Here is a 23,309-nt window from a genome sequence, read left to right as displayed (position 1 = left end):
CTCAGGGTGGAGGAATAGAGGAGACCAAGAGTTTACGTTTTTCTCTAGTTTATACTGCTGCAAAGATTGATTTTTTTTTTCCCCCTAGAGGTAGAAAAAAATCCAATTATATTGAAAACAAAAAAAGCAGTACTATCTAGGTAAAGAAATGACATCTAAAAAAATAAAGGTCAGAGGCAAGCTCAGCCCTAGAGAAAGAGATTCTACTCTTCCTTCCCGGCCTCACCCCCAAAACTGAAAACCTGGTCCCAGAACCCCCGCCCGGGGGACTGCATCCCTGGGAGCAACCTGGGACCCCCCCTCCCGTCTCTCTCTTCCACCAAACCAGTCTCCGGGTCCCGTTTCCCACCCACCCTCTCCGCTGCCACCCAGGCCTACTCAGCCCCGGAACTCAAATGAGAGTGGGCGGCCCCTGGCCGGCGGGTCAGACGCTTCCGCGGAGCCGCGGCCCCTCAGAATCAGCCCCGACGACCGAGCGCGCCACCGCGTGACCTGCAGCCACATGACCCGCGCGGGGCGGGGCTGCCGGCGCAGTCGCTGCAGCCGCCGCGGGAGGCATCTGTGTAAGTGGGGAGCGGGGTCCGCAGGGACCCTCTTCGCGGGCGAGGTCCGGGTCCTGCCCAGCCTCCGGCACCCCGGGGCCGGGATTCCCAGCAATCTGCTTGGACCTCCTCCCTGGGAGGGCGATGGGATTGCCATTGGGGGGGGGGGGAACCCCATGAATCGCAGACCCAGCCACCTCAGCCTCGGGCCTTTCCACTCTGATTTGACCGCAGCTGGGGGAGGAGTAGACGCCCTAATTCCTGAGCGATTGCCTTTACCCGGTGTTCTTTGGTGGAAACAGGATTCACAAAGCAAAGCACCCCTCTCTGGTACTGAAAGAGAACACACCTCTCCAGTCCGTCACCTACTCTAGTGATCCAAGATGATCCCATGACCTGTTTAGTGAGTTGTTGTTCAAGGGTAGAGCATAGCATCTAGCCAGGTGAGGGTCGTCAAGAAAGGGAACAGGGGCCTGGGTCGAGCTACAAGATACTAGCCAACATATTATGTTGAATACTATGTGCTTTACAGGCATTTTCTCATTTAATATTCACCATCATGAAATCTCTCAGGTAGGTGCTGTTGTCCCCATATTCAAGTTAAGAGAAAACAGGCTCAAAGAACTTGGATCCTTAACCAAGGTCCTGCAGTGATAAATAGAGGAACCGAGATTGGACCCCAGGTCTGTCCCGCAGCAGCGCCTCCTGCTGGGTGGTGGAGGCACTTGGCCCAGCTTTTTGATATTCCTGTGAACTGAAAAAGCCTTCCTCTTCCTGGCTCAGCCTAGAGAAAGGGGCTTACCCCTCCATCACAACCACCTCCACCCCTTTCTCCTTATGTCTTACTAATAATTGTTTCTGTCACCTGCCTCTGCAGGACACGATGAAGCTCATCATCCTGGACCACTATTCTCAGGCCAGTGAGTGGGCGGCCAAATACATCAGGAACCGCATCATCCAGTTTAACCCAGGGCCAGACAAGTACTTCACCCTGGGGCTCCCTACTGGTGCGTTGTGGGATGGGGAGAGTGGGCAAAGGCATTAGGGGCTCTCAAGGGTCCAGGTAGGTAGGCTCATTCAGACAAGGAACTGCAAGGAAGGCTCTGAGGTACTGCCCCTATGAATGAACAACTCCCCTGCGCCCTGGGCATACAAAACAGAGGACCTAGCTTCCTCTGGCGGAGAAGGCAATGGCACCCCACTCCAGTACTCTTGTCTGGAAAATCCCATGGATGGAGGAGCCTGGTGGGCTGCCGTCTATGGGGTCGCATAGAGTCGGACACGACTGAAGCAACTTAGCAGCAGCTAAGCTTCCTCTGGGGATTGTTTTGTTGCTGCCTGCTCCTGAAGAATCCTGGAGTAGAAGGGATCTTGGTTAGGCACGAAAAACTTTGATTTTTAGGCTATATTCTAAGTCAGCCCTGGAAGCCAAGTGTCCTTAACAGAATTAAGTCCAAATACCTTAAGACATACATTTTATGTAATGAAGTAATTTCTCTTCTCTGCACCTATAGTGCTAATAACTAAGCACCGTCTTTGGGAGAATTGAGTCACTCAAAGCAATTTCTGTAAGACTTAATTAAACATAGAACCTAAGTGAAAAACAGTCCCAATTTCTTCGGGGAAAAAATCAGAATGCTGCCTTTATTGGAGGATATTTTGATTCTAGCTCGTCAAGGCAAATGTTCTGATTTCAGAGATGGGGTGGATTTGCCTCAGTGGCCCATATACTATTGGTTGAGTCTTCAAGCTTTTTCTATATACAGCCAAATAATAAATATTTTACACTTCACTGGCCATATAACCAGTGACTGCAATCACTTAACTCTGTCCTTGTAGCTCAAAAACAGTCCTAGACAATACATAAATGAGCATGCTGTCTGCCAGTGAAACTTTACCAACACTGAAGTTTGAGCTTATATAATTTTCATATGTCACAATATTCTTTTGTTTTTTAAACTGTCCTTTAATTTATGAATGCTACAAAAACAGGCAGTACGCTAGATCTGGCCTGTGGGCTGAAGTTTCCCCATCTCTGCTCAAGAGGTTTGTGGGGAGAGTATATGCAGGTGCCTGTGAAACCACTAACATCTCAGACTAGGACGGGGCTGCACTAACATCCTGTTTTCTAACTGTACAGCCAGACTAGGCTGGAGTCTGGGCTTCTACTGAAACCCCTCCCCATTGCCGCGTCATTTGCAAAATAGATCCAGCCCCCTCAGAGTGGTATTAGGGCTGTCGAAGACCTGGCCCCTTCCTTACTATCACACTTGAACCAGCACAGCATTTCCATGTGGGTTCCTTGGAATACTCCTATTAGATGAAGCACCAGTCCGGGTTTTGGGTGGAAGCTACCAAAACCTACTCTGGCTAATTTAAGAAGAAAAGGAATTTATTGGCTAGATATTGGGGAGCTCAACAGGATCAAACCAGTCAATCCTAAAAGAAATCAACCCTGAATAGTCACTGAAGGACTGATGCTGAAGCTGAAGCTCCAGTACTTTGGCCATCTGATTCGAACAGCTGACTCATTGGAAAAGACCCTGATGCTAGGAAAGATTGAAGGCAAAAGGAGAAGAGGGTGTCAGAGGATGAGATGGTTAGATAGCATCACTGACTCGATGGACATGAATTTGAGCAAACTTCAATAGATAGTGGAGGACAGAGGAGGCTGGTGTGCTACAGTCCATGGGGTCGTGAAGAGTCAGACACAACTTAGTGCCTGATCAACAACAACACACAGGATTGATGGGAAGGCTAGAAGTTTGGAAAATGTACATGACAAAATTCAGGGGGAGGACAGGGAAGCTGTGTAGCTCAGGCATAGCTAAGACCATGTCACAGAGACAAGCTGGTTATTTTGTGTGAATGGGGCTGCTGCCATTCATTCAGCAGATATTTTTCGAATACCTGCTATATGCCAAACTGTTTTCAATGCTAGAGATACAGCAATGAATAAAAAGAACACAAATTCCTCCCTTCCTAAAGCTTATAGTGGGAGAAACAGATCATAAACAAGTGAATTAGCAAAATACAGAGTAGACTGGATGGTGATAAGAGGGAAGGAGAAAATGAAGCAGGGCAAGTGATAGGGAATGTGGGAAGTTCCCTAAGGAAGGGGTGGGAGTTAGTGTTGGATATGGGGACAGGGAAAGTCTCTGAGTAAAGGCCCTAAAGAGGTGAGTTGGCTGTGCAGATACTGGTAGGGTAGCAATGTTGGCAAAGGGAACAAACCCCATGTGCAAAGGCCCTGAGGTGAAACTGCTTGAAGCAGGATTCCTGAGGCGGGCGGGAGGCAGCCAGGGGCCAGGTTACACAGAGCCTGTGTTAGGACTGGGTATTATTCAGAAGCCATTAGTGGGTTATGAAAAGAATGACTTGGTTTGGGTGGGGCTTTTTTCTTTCCATCTTTTTATTTTTAGCAGTTTCACATATTCAAAAAAGCTGAAAGAATAGGTACCGTTTATCTGGATTCACCAGTTAACATTTTGCATATTTACTTTCATATCTTGTGGCTCATGTTCTGTCTATACATACACACACACTCCTTATAAGCCACTTGAAAGGTCCAGAGATCCTCTAAGTCTTTTACCTCTAAGCCCTTTAGCACATAACTCCTCAGAATAAAGACATTCTCTTATATAACCACAATACTACTATCATACCTAGGGGAATTAAAAATCATTTCACAATATCATCTAATACAAACTATATTAATTTTCCCTCTAATTGTTCATTTATTATTTGTAGTTTTTAAAAAATTAATCCAATGTCCAGTCAGACTTCATGCATATCTAGTTTCTTAATCTACAGTAGTCCTCTTGCCTCTTTATGGGTTTATGACTGACTTTTTAATGAGACTGCACTCAAGAGTTTGCTGCTCTAAGGGGAAGTCTCCCCAAACCCACAGGCTAGCCTGTACCACAGCTGACATTACGTGGTGTAATGTGTCCCCTCTTCTAGACAGTGAGCTCCTCCAGGGTGGCTGCTGAGTCTGTCACTTCTCCACATGCCCATAATGTACCTCTCACGTACTGGTTGCTCAGGGAATATCGTGTTGGCAATTAAGTCTGACATTCACTCAGGTGCTAATCACAGTCATTTCAATCGTCAGTGCTTTAAGTGCTAGGGATTCAGCAGTGAACAAGACAAACATAGCCCTGCCCTCCTGGAGCTTGCAGTCTAGGGGGAAAATAGGTTATTAAACCAGCAACTTAATGGATGGCAGTTGGGATTGAGCATTGGGTAGGACTTCAGATCTGACAGGTATTCCTAGTGAAGCATCCCTGATTCATTCCTGGTTGCCCTCTGGGGCAGTGAAGGGAATTCATTGCTGTGGCCTCTCTTGCAGGGAGCACCCCACTTGGCTGCTACAAGAAACTGATTGAATACTATAAGAATGGAGACCTGTCCTTCAAATATGTGAAGACTTTCAACATGGATGAGTATGTGGGTGAGTCTTTGTCTTTCATGGTCTTACCTGATTCCAGAAAAGTCATACTCCTCGCCTCACAGTATCAGCCAGGAGAGGTCTGGGGACATCTCGGAACCAGTGACATTTGGTGGTAGGCTCAATTGGTGATACCACATCCTCCAGGCCTTGGTTTCTTCAGCTATGACACGAAGCTAATGAAGCTGACTTTTTGGGCTGTAAGCATTAAGTGATATAACAGATGTGGAAGCTTCTGTTCTATAGAAGCAGACACTTGATAAACTTTAGCATATTGCCCCCTCTGTCTCCTCCCCAACTCCATGCAATTTCTTTCTGGAACAAATGACTGCAAAGGGGATCTGGGGTCCCATGGCTGGGGCATGTCCCCCCACTGTCTGTGTCTGGACTTTTTTCTGTTCATCTTCCAGTCCCCTTCCTGCCAAGTATACTGGGAGGGTAGCTGAGACTGGTGTCTTTAAAAGTGGCACCTTGGACTCCTGTCACCCTCTGTACTGCCTACCATCATCTTGTAATGGTTTCACTTGAAAGGTTCTTTTTTTTTAAATTGTGGTAAACTACACATAAAACTTACCATCTTAACTGTCTTTCTGTGTACAGTTTGGCATTAAGTACTTTCACACTGTTGTGCAACCAATTTCCAGAACTCTCTTTATCTTGCAAAACTAAAACTCTAGCTATTAAACATCAACTACTCATTTCCCCACTCCCCCAATCCCTGCTGCTGCTAAGTTGCTTCAGTCATGTCCGACTCTGTGTGACCCCATAGATGGCAGCCCACCAGGCTCCCCCGTCCCTGGGAGTCTCCAGGCAAGAACACTGGAGTGGGTTGCCATCTCCTTCTCCAATGCATGAAAGTGAAAGGTGAAAGTGAAGTCGCTCAGTCGTGTCCGACTCTTAGCAACCCCATGGACTGCAGCCTACCAGGCTCCTCCATCCATGGGATTCTCCAGGCAAGAATACTGGAGTAGATTGCCATTTCCTTCTCCATACCCAGCCCCTGAAACATGCATTTTAAACATTCTTCTTGACTGAAAAACATGCTTTTTGGGAAGCCCTGAAATTAATTCTCGCCAGCCCCCTGGTGTTCAGGTTGGGGTTCAGGCTGAGCAGGGTGTAACTGGGAATGAATGGTGGGGTAGGAGGCATAGGGTAAGGGGTATGCTTGCTTCCTTCCCTAGATGGACCCAGTCGTTGCCCCCCAGGAGGCTAGCCCACCTCTAGAGGCCCAGAATGACCCTAGCCTGCAGCCTCTGGCCATTCCCCTGTGAAAGGAGATCAGAATGAGGGCCTAGTCCCATGGTCATGAGCAGACAAGGATACCAGCTCAGCCTATCCTGAGTGGCTGGGGGTGGGAGGGCTGGGGCCCCAGCCTCCCTGATAGGCTCTTCCCTGAAAGTGTCTCTGGGGGTCAGGAGGTATCCTGGCATCTTTGGGAGGCGGACTCTGGCTCAGCCTGGTGTGACTGAGTGCAGCCATGGCCCCACAGGCCTTCCTCGAGACCACCCAGAGAGCTACCACTCCTTCATGTGGAACAACTTCTTCAAGCACATTGACATCCACCCAGAAAACACTCACATCCTGGATGGGAATGCAGCTGACCTGCAGGCTGAGTGTGATGCCTTTGAAGAGAAGATCAAGGCTGCGGGCGGGATTGAGCTATTTGTTGGAGGTGAGCTCGACACTGCAGCAGGAGTCCAGGGTGGCTGGAACACATGAGAAGGAGGACAAGACCCATGCCTGTCTCCCAAACAGCTTCCTGTCTATGCCAGTGGCAGGGGTCATTTGTTCGCCTGAGGTGGCAGGGAAGGCACAGAGCGGGAGCCCCTGCTGCTCAGAAACTGATCTGGGGCATCTCCTCTTCTTCAGTGTCTTATCTAAAGTGAGGTATTTGGATTTGGACTCAGATTCTCTCCGTTTCCTAGACAGAGTTTTATGGATCAGTCACGGGAACTGGCTGATCAGTTAAACATTAAAAATCAGACTCATGTAGTTCTAAAAGATTCTACCATCAACCCCTGCACACTATAAATAGCGACTGAACCCCAGAGAAGTTTTGTGACTTGCCCTGGGTCAGCCAGCCAGAGCAGCAGAGAGAGGGTGGGGACCTAGGGTCTCCCTACCCTGAGTTGCCCTCTTACACTTCCGTCTGTCATGGCCTCTGGAGTCACCTACAGCTGGTGGAGGTGGGAGGCTGAAGTTGAAGTTTTTTACTGCTCCAGATTTAACCCTTCTTTACTTCCAAGTGGGGAGGAAGAGGCTAGGAATGCTCATGTTTTGAGATATTATAAACCTGGCAGCCCCTTTCCAGGCCTTGTATATGTTTTATTCAGTGTGACTGTCCAAGCAGCGGGACCCATGACTAGTGGCAGACAAGAGAAAAGTTACACTTGGATGATCTGGGGGGCAGAAGCTTTTTGAATTGCTCTCTCCTTAGCTTTCTGAGGGGGTTAGCAAGTTAACAATGTGTGTGTATGCCTCAGCTAGAAACAAGCGGGAAAGATCAGATGCTTAAAGTGTTATCTTAATTGAATGAGGTAAGAGACACGGTTTTCAAGGATTTTTTTCAGACCCTAAGTGGGGAAGGAGGAATTGTCCATTCTTGAAGTCTTGGATCCCTGGTATCAACAGGGCTGCCCCATCTCTCTTGGGCAGGCATCGGCCCTGACGGACACATTGCCTTCAACGAGCCGGGCTCCAGTCTGGTATCTAGGACCCGTGTGAAGACGCTGGCCATGGACACCATCCTAGCCAATGCTAGGTTCTTCGATGGAGATCTTGCCAAGGTGCCCACTATGGCCCTGACGGTGGGCGTGGGCACTGTCATGGATGCTAGAGAGGTAAGGGTGCAAAGGATTCATAGGCCTTTCATTGGCCCGGGGGGAGGGGGAGGGGGGGCGGAGCTAGACATGTCTTTTTGCTGCTAATTTTAACTATACAAGTACCACCTGAATTCACTTTTATTAAAAATGAAGACATTATAAATAAGGCTAAAGTCCCAACTGAGACCCTTCACTGTTCTCCTTCTCTGGAAGTAACCATTCTTCCCAGTGTGAGGTGAAACCTTTCGACAGTGACTGCCCAGAAAGCTGCAGGCTCCTAGTCTCTGCTTACCCAGCATCACTAATGTCAGAATATGAATTTGTACCTGCCCAGGTACTGAGGGGGCCCTCTGGTTCCCTGCAGTTGGTGGCGGTCAGTCACTGCTTGAAGGGAGCTCCCCCTGCAACTGCAAGATGCTTGTGCTTATAGCCCTGTGTGTAGAGATTCATAAATGTGGAGAAGTGTGATAGAAATAGTATCTTGACCTGAATTTAGTAAGTCTTTCCATAGAAATCTGGGTATCATTAGAATTTTTTGGTGGCTCCAGTTTCCTTACTTTCATTAGAAGCTTTTTCTCTTCATTTCTGATATATTCAGTGAGAAGCAGCTACAGAAATTTTAGCTTCAACTTTTCCTTGCCCAAGTCTGTAAACAAACATGTAAATCAGTGAAAAAGATTTCCTGTCTAAAATGAACTTTTGTGAAATGGCAGCAGATTTCTGTTGGGTAACCTTGAATCAGTACCTAGGGAGATCATTTTGCTGGTTTTGGTAAATAACTGTGGTTTGAGGGCTGTTCCTGCAGTGTGCAGAAAGGACCTGGGGCTGGAAATCTGGAAATTCTCTTTTTGAAAATGAATTCTGGCGTCCAAGTCACATTTCTCTTTGTGCCTCTGTTTTTTCATCTTTCAAGCAAGGAACAGTAGATCCTGCTCACAACTCCATGATACAAGTGAATTACAATGAAAGGGTATATGGAGAGCTATTTATAATCACTTTCCAACACTTGACATCTTGATATTTTAAGCGTTGAGGGGAGTCTGTGCCTGTTTTACTTAGACAAAAAGCATTACTCCAAGTCACATGAGCAGGTCTAATACTCTGAATTGAAAAGTGACCAGATTAAGGGGCAGCCTTATTTGGATTCAACCTTAGCAGCCACACAGATAACTCTCACCATTGCTTCCAAGGCCTCCTTGTAGACAGTGCCAATTGTGACCCCTCTTTTTCAGTTTGTCACTGAAAACTCACCCACCCTAGAAGCCCTGGGACCTAGCGTCAGAACAGTTGGGATAAGGTGTGGGCCTCGGTGTGCATGTGTGAACACGGCACATGTGTTCACAGGGCACTTTCACAGACATCATCAGAGGTGCCAGAAGGCACAATTACGTGGTGGTCAAGAGCACGGACTCTAGGTTAGAAACGACCTGGGGCAGGCTACTTAAACCCCCATCACAGAACCTACTTCCTTATCCTAGAAGGTAGGGATAATGATGCTCCCCACTTCAGGCTACTTGTGTGATAAAGCGCATAGAGCATGGAGCACAGTGTGCCCCATGCTAACGACTTACAATGACATATAAAAACAGTGGTCCTTACGATCACTTTGGGTGGCCAGACTAGAATTCAGGTGTCTGGACTTCCAGTTTTGCTGCTCCTTCTCCTCCATCACAGGCTTGTCTTCTGATCCCCAGGTGATGATCCTCATCACAGGTGCTCACAAGGCGTTTGCTCTGTACAAGGCCATCGAGGAAGGAGTGAACCACATGTGGACCGTGTCTGCCTTCCAGCAGCATCCCCGCACAGTGTTTGTGTGCGACGAGGACGCTACCCTGGAGTTGAAAGTGAAGACTGTCAAGTATTTCAAAGGTGAGGGTGAGGTGGGTCAGAGAGTAGGTAGCCAACTTCAGACATGCCAGGAGTGAAGAGTGGATCTAGCTTGCATGCTCTGACCACTGTAATTCACAACTGTGATTTAAAAAAAAAAATCAAACCCTCCTCCCAGAATACAGTGTTTTCTTCCCATCCATGACTGTAAGGGTCCATTTTTGGAGACCTACTTGCTCTGAGGAGGAGAAAAGAATGAAATCAAAGTTGGAGTTCTAGGGCAATTTGGTAAACTCCTTGCAGTGATACTGAGCCTCAGGTTTTTTCTCTTTTCAGATCTCATACAGGCCTTTTCCTTCTAGTCAAGGCACTGAACTGTCATGAAGATCTTTTTTCTTCTACTTAAAGAGGACACTCACTGCTTCAAACATGAAAATTCTCATTTACTGAGCAGGCGAATAGGAATTGGTTCTTTGGTGAACAAATGGCCAACTGTCCTAGAGACTGAATTTATAAAAGTCCCATGGATTCTAGCATTCAATAGGAATAACAAATTCTTTTCCTATTCTTAAGATGTTTATCATTTGGGCCCACAGAAAAATGATGATGAGTACCAGTTCTAGGACAAAATTTGAGAGCTCCTGGATGTTACTGTTGATAATGGAACTCTGCCTCTACCTGCATTAACAACTTTTGTTTTTAATTTTTTGTAGGTTTAATGCTTGTTCATAACAAATTGGTGGACCCCTTGTACAGTATCAAAGAGAAAGAAATAGAGAAAAGCCAGTCTTCTAAGAAACCATACAGTGATTAGCCTGTGCTAATCCTGGTATCAAGTACCTCATTGGGACAGGCGGATCTTTCTGGAAATTGTCTTTAGGATGACAGAATTGTATTTCTTTAATCTAGTATGGTTACTCCAGATAAGTGGACAAACTGTTCTTGGCTATGCAGCGTGGAGTTTGGTCATGGAGTTTAGCTACTTGTTTGTAACTTACTCTTAATCAGAAAAAAAAAAAGGAATCACTCCATAATTCTGATGTCTGCCCCACTGACTAGGGGTTTTTAGCTTTTTGTTCTGTCTGACACTGTTCGTATGTATAGTACATTCCCATCAGTAAGTTCTACCATGTGCACTGCTTCTCAACTGGGGACGAAGTTAAGGGCTTATATATATTGGATAGAACCTCTCTGGAGAGTCTTGAAAGTCCCTCTTGAACAGAGCTGCCCCTTATTTGAGAATCACTGTTTTAGATTAAGGAATAAACACTCTGTGTCTAAAATCAGTATGAGGAAGCAGTCCTTTTGGTCAATAACAGAGGCCATGGGAAGGAGACTATCCCTTACTTTCTTTTCCCCATTTTTTTTTTTCCTGCTCTTTCAGTTGGCCCTTCCTTGAACTCAGAGGACTCTGAGAGAGGATTTGGGTGGGTGGGGCTAGAGAGAAGGCTTTCTCTGATAAACTCAGAGCTTCAAGGGACCCAGCCACCTCAAACTCCCCTCCCACAGGGACCTTCCAGCACTGGGAGGCGGAAACATTTTTCCTACGGGAGTCCTGTGTTTTGTTCCAAAGTCTCACTGTGGAACCTCTCATACACATGAAGGAGGTCCACAGGGGCAACAGACACTGTCAAGTTCAAAGCTGTATTCAGCCAAGGTTATGGGGCCAGGGCAAGCAGCTCAGTTTAGAAACACACAAGTGACATGTTCTACACCCCTAAGAGCTGAGCACCAAAAATATACCAACTCTGGAAGTTGCCTAATATCCTTTCCCCACATAAAATACCCTATCCTTCTAACCCTCCTGGGCTCCTGTGGCATGGCCTCATGTTCCCAGAACATCAGGAAACACACTGCTTTTGCCCCTTTGTCCTTCGTTCCTTGTTCACAAAATGAGTCTACTGCTCTGCTTTCCTCTAACTTCTATGCCTTGACGGTTTGGATGCTGCCTCCTCCTCCTCCCTGTTTTTGTGCCAGTTGGAAGCTGCTGCCACCTCTTTCCTGGGAAAGATCTTTCAGAGCCTGGCTCAGGCCTCTCTTTAAGCACTGTGTTTGGTACCAGTGTTTTACCTTTAGCTTTTATACGTGATTGTACTGCCATTCTGTTTTAAGCTAATGGATCAATGAACTTGTTTACAATGTGATATTTTCTATTAAATCCAGTATTTTCAAGTAAAATGTGTCATTTGTGGATTTCCTCCCCCAGAGGTCAGAAGCTGGCCTGGGTTGATATTTCTATGTTTTGAGAACAGCTAGTGAGTAAAGCACCACACTCACTCCTCATAGCAGCTCAGCAGGAAGTCAGTCACAGCAACTGTTGATCTCTTCTTCGAACACCAGAGAGGAAAATAACCAAAATAGTTCACAAAAATGAAGTGCCTGTGTGAAAAAATGGTAGGAATGAACAGATGAGCGATGAGCAATAAATGGTCAGCTTCTGGCTCTGCTTGACACCCAAATGAATATATGGCTGTTAAATAGAATAAGGCAGACTTGTGACCAGGAGGGATGTATCAACTGCAAGGTACAGAAAACAGGTTTTAAGGTTTTTTTAGTTAAAAGTCAATACAATGGAACATCTTGGGTCAACATAATCAACTGAGGTATGAGTAGAAGTTGAAAGAAGGGTTTACTTTTTTAACAACTGTTATTAATATATGTGCCCATATAAGTCACTTGTTTTAAATATAAACTCAATGATTTTTATTAAGTCTGTGGAGTTGTACAGTTCCTCACCACAGCCCCTTCCATCACCCCCCACAGCTCCCTAATCCCACCCCAGCCCAGGTGACCACTCATCTGCTTTGTCTCTATAGATTGACCTTTGTTGGACGTTTCGTATATAAATGGAATCATACAGCGTGCCATCTTTTGGGTCTGGCTTCTTTCACTAAGCATAGTATTTTGATGTTTATCCATATAACATGTAGCAAACTGTCCATTCCTTTTTATTGCTGAAGAGTATTGCATTGTATGGATATACCACATTTTGTTTATTTTGTAAAGAAGGGATTACATTATAAGTAGGCATGTTAATAGGAAAAAAATCTGAATGAAATGAGAAAGGATTTAGTGATGAATGCTAAACGGAGATGTCTGTATGAACTCAGGATCTTAAAAAAATCTGTCACGGGAAAAAAGTCTAAAAGAGTGGGTAGATGTATATGTCCCCTTCATGGATCACAGCCTTGTCATGGTGAAGGGGCTTGCATAATTCAATGAAGCTATGAGCCATGCTGTGCAGGGCCACTCAAGACAGATGCGTCATAGTGAAGAGCTCAGACAAAACATGGTCCAGTGGAGTAGGAAACGGCAACCCACGCCATGGAGAAACCCAGGGACAGTATGAAAAGGCAAGAAGATATGACACCAGACGATGACCCTCCCACCCCAGGTCAGGAGGTGTCCAATATGCTACTGGGGAAGAGCAAAGAGCAATTATGAATAGCACCAAAAAGAATGAAATGGCTGGGCCAAAGCAGAAATGACACTATGTTGTGGATGTGTCTGGTGGTGAAAGTCAAGTCTTATGCTGTAAAGAACAATATTGCATGGGAACCTGGAATGTTAAGTCCATGAATCAAGGCAAACTGCATGTGATAAAGCAGGAGATGGCAAGATTGAATACTGACATCTTAGGAATCAGTGAACTGAAATGGATGGGAATGGGTGAATTTAATTCAGATGACCATTATATCTACTACTGTGGGCAAGAATCCCTTAGAAAAAATGGAATAGCCCTCATAGTCAACAGAAGAATCCAAAATGCAGTATTTGGGTGCAATCTCAAAAATGACAAAATGATACCAGTTAGTTTCCAAGGCAAACCATTCAAAATCCTAGTAATCTAAGTCTATGCCCCAACCACTGATGCAGAAGTTGAAGTTGACTGGTTCTCTGAAGACCTACAACACTTTCTAGAACTAACACCAAAAAAGATATTCTTTTCATCATGGGATTGGGATGCAAAAGTACGAAGTCAAGAGATACCCGGAATAACGATCAAGTTTGGCCTTAGAGTACAAATGAACCAGGGCAAAAGCTAACAGAGTTTTGTCAAGAGAACCCGATGGTCATAGCAAACACCCTTTTCCAACAACCCAAGAGACAGCTCTACACATGGACATCACCAGATGGTCAATACCGAAATCCGATTGATTATGTTCTTTGCAGCCAAAGATGGAGAAGTTCTATACAGTCAGCAAAAACAAAACCTGGAGCTGACTGTTGCTCAGATCATGAGACTTTATTGCAAAATGCAGGCTTAAACTGAAGAAAGTATGAAAAACCACTAGGGCATTCATGTATGACCTAAATAAAATCCCTTATGATTATACAGTGGAGGTGATGAATAGATTCAAGGGGTTAGATCTGGTAGAGTGCAAAGAACTATGGATGGAGGTTCATAACATTGTACAGGACGCAGGACCAAAACCACCCCAAAGAAAAAGAAATACAAGAAGGCAAAGTGGCTGATTAAGGAGGCTTTACAAATAGCTGAGGAAAGAAAAGTGAAAGGCAAGGGAGAAAGGGAAAGATATACCCAACTGAATGCAGAGTTCCAGGGAACAGCAAGAAGAGATAAGAAGGTCTTTTTAAATGAGCAATGCAAAAAAAAAAAAAAAAAAGAGGAAAGTATCAGAATGGGAAGGACTGAAGATCTCTGTAAGAAAATTTGGAGATACCAAGGGAACATTTCATCAAGGATGGGCACGATAAAGGACATAAACAGAAGGACCTAACAGAAGCAGAAGAGATTAACAAGAGGTGACAAGAATACACAGAAAAACTGTACAAGAAAGGTTTTAATGACCCAAATTACCATGATGATGTGGTCACTAACCCAGAGCTGGACATCTTGGAGTGTGAAGTCAGGTGGGCCTTAGGAACCATTACTGTGAACAAAGCTAGTGGATGTGATGGAATTCCATCTGAGCTATTTAAAATCCTAAAAGATGATGCTGTTAAGGTGCTGCAAATTTGGAAAGCTCAGCATTGGCCACAGGACTGGTAAAGGTCAGTTTTCATTTCAATCCCAAAGAAGGACAATGCCAAAGAATGTTCAAACTACCATACAGTTGCAATCATTTGACATGCTAGCACTATGCTCCAAATCCTTCAAGCTAGGCTTCAACAGTATAACAGAACTTCCAGCTGTACAAGCTGGGTTTTGAAGAGGCAGTGGAACCAGAGGTCAAATTGCCAATGTTTGTTGGCTCATGGAGAAAGCAAGGGAATTCCAGAAAAATACCTACTTCTGCTTCATTACACTAAAGCTTTTGACTGTGTGGATCAGAACAAACTGTCGGAATCTCTTAAAGAGATGGGAATACCAGACCACCTGATCTGTCTCCTGAGAAACCTGTACACAGGTCAAGAAGCAACAGTTAGAAGCAGACATGAAACTGGTTCAAAATTGAAGAAGGAGTACATCAAGACTGTATATTCTCACCCTGCTTATTTAACTTATGAATCACAAACTGGAATCAAGACTGCTGGCAGAAATATCAACAACCTCAAATACGCAGATGATACTACTCTACTGACAGAAAGTGAAGAGGAATTAAAGAGCCTCTTGATGAAGGTCAAAGAGAAGATTGACAAAGTTGGCTTGAAACTCAACATTAAAAAAACTAAGGTCATGGCATCTTGATCCTATCACTTCATGGCAAATAGAAGGGGGAAAATTGGAAGCAATGATGGAATCTATTTTCTTGGGCTTCAAAATCACTGTGGACAATGACTGCAGCCATGAAATTAAAAGATGCTTGCTCCTTGGAAGGAAAGTTATGACAAACCTAGACAGCATACTAAAAAGCAAAAACATTACTTTGCTGACAAAGGTCCATATAGTCAAAGCTATGGTTTTTCCAGTAGTCATGTATGGATGTGAGAGCTGGACCACAAAGAAGGCTGAGTGCCAAAGAACCGATGCTTTGGAACTGTGGTGCTGGAAAAGATTCTTGAGTCCCCTGGACTGCAAGGATATCAAACCAATCAATCCTAAAGGAAATCAACCCTGACTATTCAATGGAAGGTCTGCTGCTGAAGCTGAAGCTCCAGTGCTTTGGCCACCTGATGCGAAGAGCTGACTCACTGGAATAGACCCTGATGCTGAGAAAGAATCAAGACAAAAGAAGGGGCAGCAAAGGATGAGATGATTAGATAAAATCACTGACTCAATGGACATGAATTTGAGCAAACTCTGAGAAACAGCAGAAGACAGAGGAGCCTGGTGTGCTACAGTCCATGAGGTCACAAAAAGTCATGACTTAGTGACTGAACAACAACAAATATGTATATATAAAGCTGATTCACTTGCTGTACAGCAGATATTATACAGCTGTACAGCGCATTATAAATCAACTATAAACACCAGTAAAAATTTAAAAAATAGTAAGAATAAATTTTTTTTTAAAAAATCTGTCTTTCCAAGGCCTGTTGTTTCCCAGCAGCAGTGTCATCATGCTTGAACCAGCTCTCATGCAGATCAGGTGGGATGTATACTCCTGGGCCAGACTGGGCCTCTGATGCTACTCAGGGCTTCTTGGAGAGAAGCAATCATTAATGTACGTTTTGGGCAGCGATCACAGTAGGCCTGGTATATTTTGTTGCCAGAAAACAAGGATGCTTTAAGAATGGCCATCACCAAAAAGTCTACAAACAATAAATGCTGGAGAGGTTATGGAGAAAAGGGAACCCTCCTGCATTGTTGGTGGGAATGTCGATTGGTACCATCATGGAGAACAGTGTGGAACTTCCTTAAAAAATTAAAACAGAATTACCATAAATTCCAGCAATCCCACTCCTGGGCATATATCCAGAGAAAACCGTAATTCAAAAAGATACATGCATCCCAATGTTCACTGCAGCACTATTTAACAACAGCCAAGACATGGGAGCAACCTAAATGTCCACTGACAGAGGAATGGATAAAGAAGGTGTGGTACATATATATAATGGAATATTACTCAGCCATAAGAAGAACAAAATAATGCCATTTGCAGCAACATGGATGGGCCTAGAGATTTTCATACTAGTGAAGGAAGTAAAAGAGAAAGACAAATATCATGATATCACTTATATGTGGAATCTAATTTTTTAAAATGACAAATAACTTATTTATAAAACAGAAACAAACTCAGAGATTTCAAAAACAAACTTATATTTACCCAAAGGGAAATGTTGGGGTTCTTGTTCAGTTACTAAGTTGCGTCCAACTCTTTGCAACCCCATGAACTGCATCATGGCAGGCTTCCCCGTCCTTCACTATTTCCCAGTTTGCTCACTCACGTCCAATGAGTCAGTGATGCCATCCAACCATCTCATCTTGTCACCCCCTTCTCCTCTTGCCCTCAATCTTTCCCAGCATCAAAGTCATGGTAGGGAGTTCTGACAAAATGTGGTCTACTGGACAATGAAACAGCAAACCACTTCAGTATTCTTGCCTCAAGAACCCCATGAACACAGTGAAAAGGGTCAGGGGATAAATTAGGAGCCTTGAATTAATATACACACACTACTATATACAACATAGATAACCAACAAGGACATACTATATAGCACAGGGAAATCTACTGACTATTCTGTAATACCTTATATGGGAAAAGAATCTGAAAAAGAATGAATACATGTACAACTGAATTACTTTGCTGCACATCTGAAACTAGCATAACATTGTAAGTAAACTACTCCAATAAAATTTTTTTAAAAATAAATAATACAGCTAAGTAGAAAAAGGTGAATCTATAAAACCCTTAGTGTGATACACAAAAAGGAAAAGATAGTATATATATAATTTGTATTTCAGGGGTTGGATGGAATGTGCTTAAAATTTCATTTAGTAAAAAGCAGCAGCATGCCAACAAATGGGTGTCATGCCTCCTATTAAATACATGTTTAGAAACTGCAGATGGATACAAGAGACTAGCCCACTATCTACACCCAACCCTGGTTGATATATCCATGGCTTACTCCCTTACTTCTTCAGGCCTTTTGCTCAAATGTCATTTATCAGAGATATCTTCCCTGACCCTCCAGTGTAAAGTAGCAATCCTGATTCCCTATGCCTCTCTGGGATACTTTCTGATGCCTCTTTCCTGGGAACTAACATCCTTACTGTGATGAGATGCTAGTGAAAGGTGCAGAAGTTTCCAATAAATAGACTGACAGAATCTTCGATTATGAAATAATGGAAAAATAAAACAACTCAGTAATTTGGACCTCAAGAGTACCCTTAACAACTATTTTCCACTAGTCCTTTCAGTCTCCTTAAAGAGACCTAATTCATAATGTCTCAGGCCTCTAATCCCTCTTCCTCCAGCTTTTCTCTGACCTTGAAAATAGAAGCAAGTGGTAAAGAACTTGCACAGGTTCCCACCACCACGTACACCCACCTGCTAGCCTTGCCCTCAGTTTGCCCTCTTCCTGTGGTTTGTCCCTTGTCCAATCCCTCTATTTGTACACTAGATCCCGTTTCTTGCCTCCTTGAGGGCATTGCTCCTGCAAGATTCTCCTTTCACACCGACAGCATCAAACTGTCCTTTTTTTTTCCCCCTGAATCACCCCTACAAGAATACAAAACAAGCTTTAAAAACAAAACTCTTTACCCTGTTTGTCTCCTCCTATAATAGCTTCATTGTGATTCCCTTTGCAATAAGAAAGTTCCTGGAATTATCTATATTCTGGCTTCAATCTCTCTCCAATTCTTTCTTTATTCTCATATTCCCATTATGCACATTACACACCTTTTGCAACTGCCTCACAGCTAAGAGTCGGACCTGACTGAGCGACTTCACTTTCATGCACTGGAGAAGGAAATGGCAACCCACTTCAGTGTTCTTGCCTGGAGAATCCCAGGGACAGGGGAGCCTGGTGGGCTGCCGTCTATGGGGTCGCACAGAGTCGGACTCGACTGAAGTGACTCAGCAGCAGCAGCAGCACAGTTCTTAGATACTCTGTACCTTTTCTGTATCTTTTGTCTTTCATTCCTTTTCCTCTTTAAATTTCAGTTTTTCTATTGACATATCTTCAAGTGCAAGGTTCCTTTTTCAGCAGTGTTAAGTCCACCCATGAACCTATCAAAAGCATTCATTTCTGATAGTTTTTATATCTAGCATTTCTTTTCCATTCTTTTTTGGAGTTTTCCATTTTTTGCTTATATTCCTCATCTGTTCCTGCACGTTGTCCACTTTTTCTATCAGAGACTTTAGCATATTAATCTTAGTTGTTTTAAATTCCCATTCTGATAATTCTAAAATTTCTGCCACATCTGAGTTTGGTTCTGGTGCTTGCTTCATCTCTTCGGACACCAGCAATTTTCCTTGAGGGCAGTCTTCTGTCCTGGAAACAAAGCTCTGGGGTTATTTCAAAAGTTACTCCCTGCAGCCCACCCCCCACCCCCAGCCCCCCACCAGCCAACACCTGACAGAAGCAGATTCTTCTGCCATCCTCAGAGTGACAAGAGAATTGAGCTCCTGGCGGTAAAACCCACATATGGGTGGGTCCCCTTCAAGTGAGCTCCCAGGAGGTTTCTTTTTTTAAGTTGCAATAATTTATATGGTATGTGTTACAAATTGCTCCCCATAGTTTTAAACTCTCACTAATCCACACTCAGCCCCCTAGCAACTCATTTAAAGCCTAATTATTGCCTTTAGCAACTTCTACTTTGGGAAAGCAGACCTGTATTTTCTGCATTTTCCTGTCTTTCTAGTTTTTGTGGAAGTTTACCCTGTGACCTCAATTCTCTGGTGGAGCTAAGAAAAGTTGATTTTCAGTTTGTTCATTTTCTTTATTACTGTGAAGATACTCCATTCTTTCTCAAACACATTCCAGATTTTCATCCCCTCCATTAAAACAGCACTTGCCAAGGTCACCAATGGACCTCTAAATGGATTTCCAAGTCAATTCTCAGAGCTCATATTACTTGATTTATTTGCAGTATCTGACACAGCTGACCACTCTGTCCTTCACATCTGACGTAGCTTCCAGGACATCACACTCTGATGATTTTCTTACTTCACTGGTCACTCTCAGGCTCCTTTGCTGGTTCCTCCTCATCACCCTGAATTCTTAGCATTTGGAGTGTCATAAGATGCAGTCTTTGGACCTCTTCTCTCTTAAAACTCACTCTCTCGGTAATTTCATCCAATCTTACAGCTCTAAATACCATCTATACATTGACTCCCATATTTACATCTCCAGCTTCCCATATTTATATCTCTCCCTTGAACAGCAGAATATCCAACTGCTCACCTAACATCTCCACTGAGATAACCATCAGACATAGCAAATTCATCTGCCCACAACTCAAGTCCTCTGGCAAACCTCAGCTACCTATAGGTTTCTCCATATCACCTATTTACAAAGACCTAGAAATCGACTCTGTTGTCTCATCTTCTCACATTCTATGTCCAATCTATCAGCAAATCCTGTTAGTTTTACCTTCAAGGAAGTACAGAATCTGAACATCTGTCAAGATTCCAAGTGCTGGTACACTGGTCCAAGGCACCTGCACTTCTCACCTGAGTTACTGCAGTCATTTCATAATTAATCTGTTTCTGCCCTTGCTCACCCTGTTCCTCAACACTAGACACTATCACACTTCAAAGTCCTCCAAGGGCTTCCATCTCAGAGTAGAAGCCAAAGTTCACCAGAGGCCCAAGCAGTCTGCAGCACCACCTAGTCCCATCTCACCTCTTAATACTCTCCCCTTCTCAGTCTGCCTAAGTCCTTGTTGGCTACCATGCCATTCTCGGAGTCCTCTAACATGCTCCTATCCCAAGGGCCTTTGCTTCTGCTGTTCTCTTTGCCTGGACTCTCTTCTCACATTGCCCACAAGGTTCACTTCCATCCTGCCAAGGCTTTGTTCAAGGGCTATGCTGATGAACTCCTCTCTACTCTTTAAAATTCCAACATCACTCAGCCTCCCCTAATAGCCACCCCTATTCCTTCTTCCAACTTTTCTCCATGGTGCTTATCTTCTGATAAATCATGTAATTTGCTTAGTGTCTGTTTCCTTCCACCAGAATTTAAGTTTTACAAGGGCAGGGAGATTTATATCTGCTTTAATCACGACTACATTCTCAGCCCCTAGAAAAAATAGTAAGGCCTATTTTGAGGTGTTAATATATTCATTAAATGAGTGAACAAATACTAGGAAACACAACAAGTTTGTATTGGAATAGGATTGACATTAAGACAATCATCTCTTAAATTTATATGCATTTAGGTTATATTACGGAGAAGGCAATGGCACCCCACTCCAGTACTCTTGCCTGGAAAATCCCATGGATGGAGGAGCCTGGTGGGCTGCAGTCCATGGGGTCGCTAAGAGCCAGACATGACTGAGCGACTTCACTTTCACTTTTCACTTTCATGCACTGGAGAAGGAAATGGCAACCCACTCCAGTGTTCTTGCCTGGAGTATCCTAGGGACGGGGGAGCCTGGTGGGCTGCCGTCTATGGGGTCGCACAAGAGTTGGACACGACTGAAACGACTTAGCAGCAGCAGCAGCAGCAGGTTATATTAATATTAGTTTAGTTTGTTGATTCAATGAAGAAAATAAAAGAGTCAAGGAAAAGAAATAACTACGCTGACTTTGTACTTAACTTTGGCATCAGAATCTCACTAAGTTTTCAATGAGCGCGATACTCTTCAAAGCATCCTCTGGCTCAGAGAAATACAGTACTATTTGGAGTGGTAAATCTTCATGCTACTTGAGTAATTATGCAGACACTAGACTATAGGTGCTCAAAGTTGATATTATAAACAGCTTTCTGACCACAACCTCTCAACCTGGCCTGCAGGCCAATGTTTACTTTTAATGAGCCAAAGTTCAGGGAACACACTACTTAGCTACTCTCACGATATGAGATGGCACCACAGTTTAAAATTCCTTGGTCTTACTTACTCATATATAATTTAATTTCTTCACTTCAGTGGTTTCAGGCAAGCACTACTATCAGGGGTGACACTTTAAGGTCACATCACAATTGGAGGTCAACTATGGTTCAAGTACAGTTTTAAATGGCCTTATAGTCTTTGGTAATACTGCTGTTCCTGCCTTGCTGGTATCATCAGATGTTATTCTACCTAACAAGGTGTATAACAAAGTGTAATGAAACACAATGAGAAAAATTAAAATCCCAGAAATACATCTGCTTCTACAACAAAATACTACCCCTGTCATAACCAGTTATTGCATTTATACCATGGGAACTACTGCCACCTGCTGGTGATGCTTATGACTTACTTTAGAAATTAATATGTGGTAGGCTTCCAAAATTCCAGTCCAAATTTTGAAATTCCCTTCTAAATCAGGCAACCACATGAAGGACTTTATGATTATCAGATTTGATTTTCTCTTAAAAATAAAAAGTAGGTATATTAATGAGTATCTAATGGAAATGAGAACCAAAAAGAAATAAAAGATAAAAATTAAAAAAAAATGAGAACCCTCTTCTACTAAAAAATGACCTTGCTGACAATACTATAGGTCTGAGAATATGGCTGCCAACTGTTTTCTCTCTCACCCATCTCCTCAACAGGAAGGTGGGCAGCCACTAGATGCTCACTCATTGAATTCAGTATTTAGCTGAGGTGGCAGGGTTCATCTTCTCACAGTAGTGCAGAGGCTCTGTGAGTCCAGATGACCCACAAGTCTGATCAACTTGTCCAATGTTTAATGATTTCCTCATGAAGCTGAGCATAAAAATGACCATAACAGGCACACAGAGTAAAACTCCAGAGATGGCCAGTGTCCTCAGAAAAAAATAGAAAAAGACCTCAATCAAAAAAGAATTTTACTGATTTTCTGAGCCTACCTGGAACAGGTAATTAGTCTTCGGGAAAAAATTTTTGGCTTCTGACCAATACAGGTGCATCAAGATACAATGTTTATGTAATAGTACTAATAAAAATGTGATAGCCAAGAGGAGTCTAAGGAGACATGATGACTAAAAGTAATATGTGGTATCCTGAATGGGATCCTGGAACAGAGAAAAGTCTCTAGGAAAAAAAAAACTAAGGAAATTAGAAGTAGAGAGACTAGTTACTAACACTGTTCATTAACTGTGACAAATGTATCATAGTGATATAAGATGTTAAGAATAAGGAAATGTTTCACCTTCCAGTGCAGGGTTTGCAAGCTCAACCCCTGGTTGGGAAGCTAAAATTCCACATGCTCTGAGGCCAAAAAACCAAAACATAAAACAGAAGGAATACTGTAACAAATTCAATAAAGACTTTAAAAATGGTCCACATTAAAAAAAAAAAAAAAAGAGTAGGGAAATGGGTGTAGAGTAGATGGGAACTCTGTACTACCTCTGCAATTTTTCTGGAAATCTAAAACTATTGTAAAACAAAACGTTTACTTTAGAAAAAATGAATAAGACAAGATTTACCTTAAGTGACAAAAGCAGGCCCTTAAGGTGATTCAATCCCAAACTTTAAAAGTCACAAAAGCTTTATATTCACTTAAAAAGTTATTTAGCAGGTTGTTTTACCAGTTCTAGATCCAAATCTTTGCTACAAAATCAAGGGATGCACCCTCTTCAAACTTGCTTTAGCAATCTTCAAAGGGATCCTCCTCTGCTCTCTCATTCCCATCAAAAGGACTCATAAGGTCCATGTCAATTTATGGCAAATCTCAGCCCAATTGTAAAAAA

At 43.5% G+C, this 23,309-nt stretch overlaps 2 protein-coding genes across 2 annotated transcripts in view; one reads left to right on the top strand and one right to left on the bottom strand.

Moving 5' to 3' along the window:
- Positions 1-3,944, bottom strand: part of NDFIP1 (Nedd4 family interacting protein 1) — a 128,518-nt gene extending 124,574 nt beyond the window's left edge. The window contains exon 1 of the mRNA XM_059888770.1: positions 354-3,944. The gene's annotated coding sequence lies outside the window, so the exon portion shown is untranslated. The remainder of the gene's footprint in view (positions 1-353) is intronic.
- On the top strand, positions 531-11,819 carry GNPDA1 (glucosamine-6-phosphate deaminase 1). The gene is made up of 7 exons (NM_001080287.3): positions 531-563; positions 1,420-1,549; positions 4,894-4,995; positions 6,482-6,664; positions 7,648-7,832; positions 9,509-9,683; positions 10,355-11,819. The coding sequence occupies exons 2-7, from the start codon at positions 1,426-1,428 to the stop codon at positions 10,453-10,455; spliced, it is 870 nt and encodes a 289-aa protein (NP_001073756.2). The 5' UTR covers positions 531-563; positions 1,420-1,425; the 3' UTR covers positions 10,456-11,819.
- The last annotated feature ends 11,490 nt before the right edge of the window (positions 11,820-23,309 follow it).

The sequence above is a fragment of the Bos taurus genome, chromosome 7 (assembly GCF_002263795.3).
Source record: "Bos taurus isolate L1 Dominette 01449 registration number 42190680 breed Hereford chromosome 7, ARS-UCD2.0, whole genome shotgun sequence".
NCBI classification, from domain to species: Eukaryota; Metazoa; Chordata; class Mammalia; order Artiodactyla; family Bovidae; genus Bos; species Bos taurus.
The sequence above is the reverse complement of the archived record's forward strand: the minus strand, read 5'-3'. Positions and strand labels throughout refer to the sequence as shown.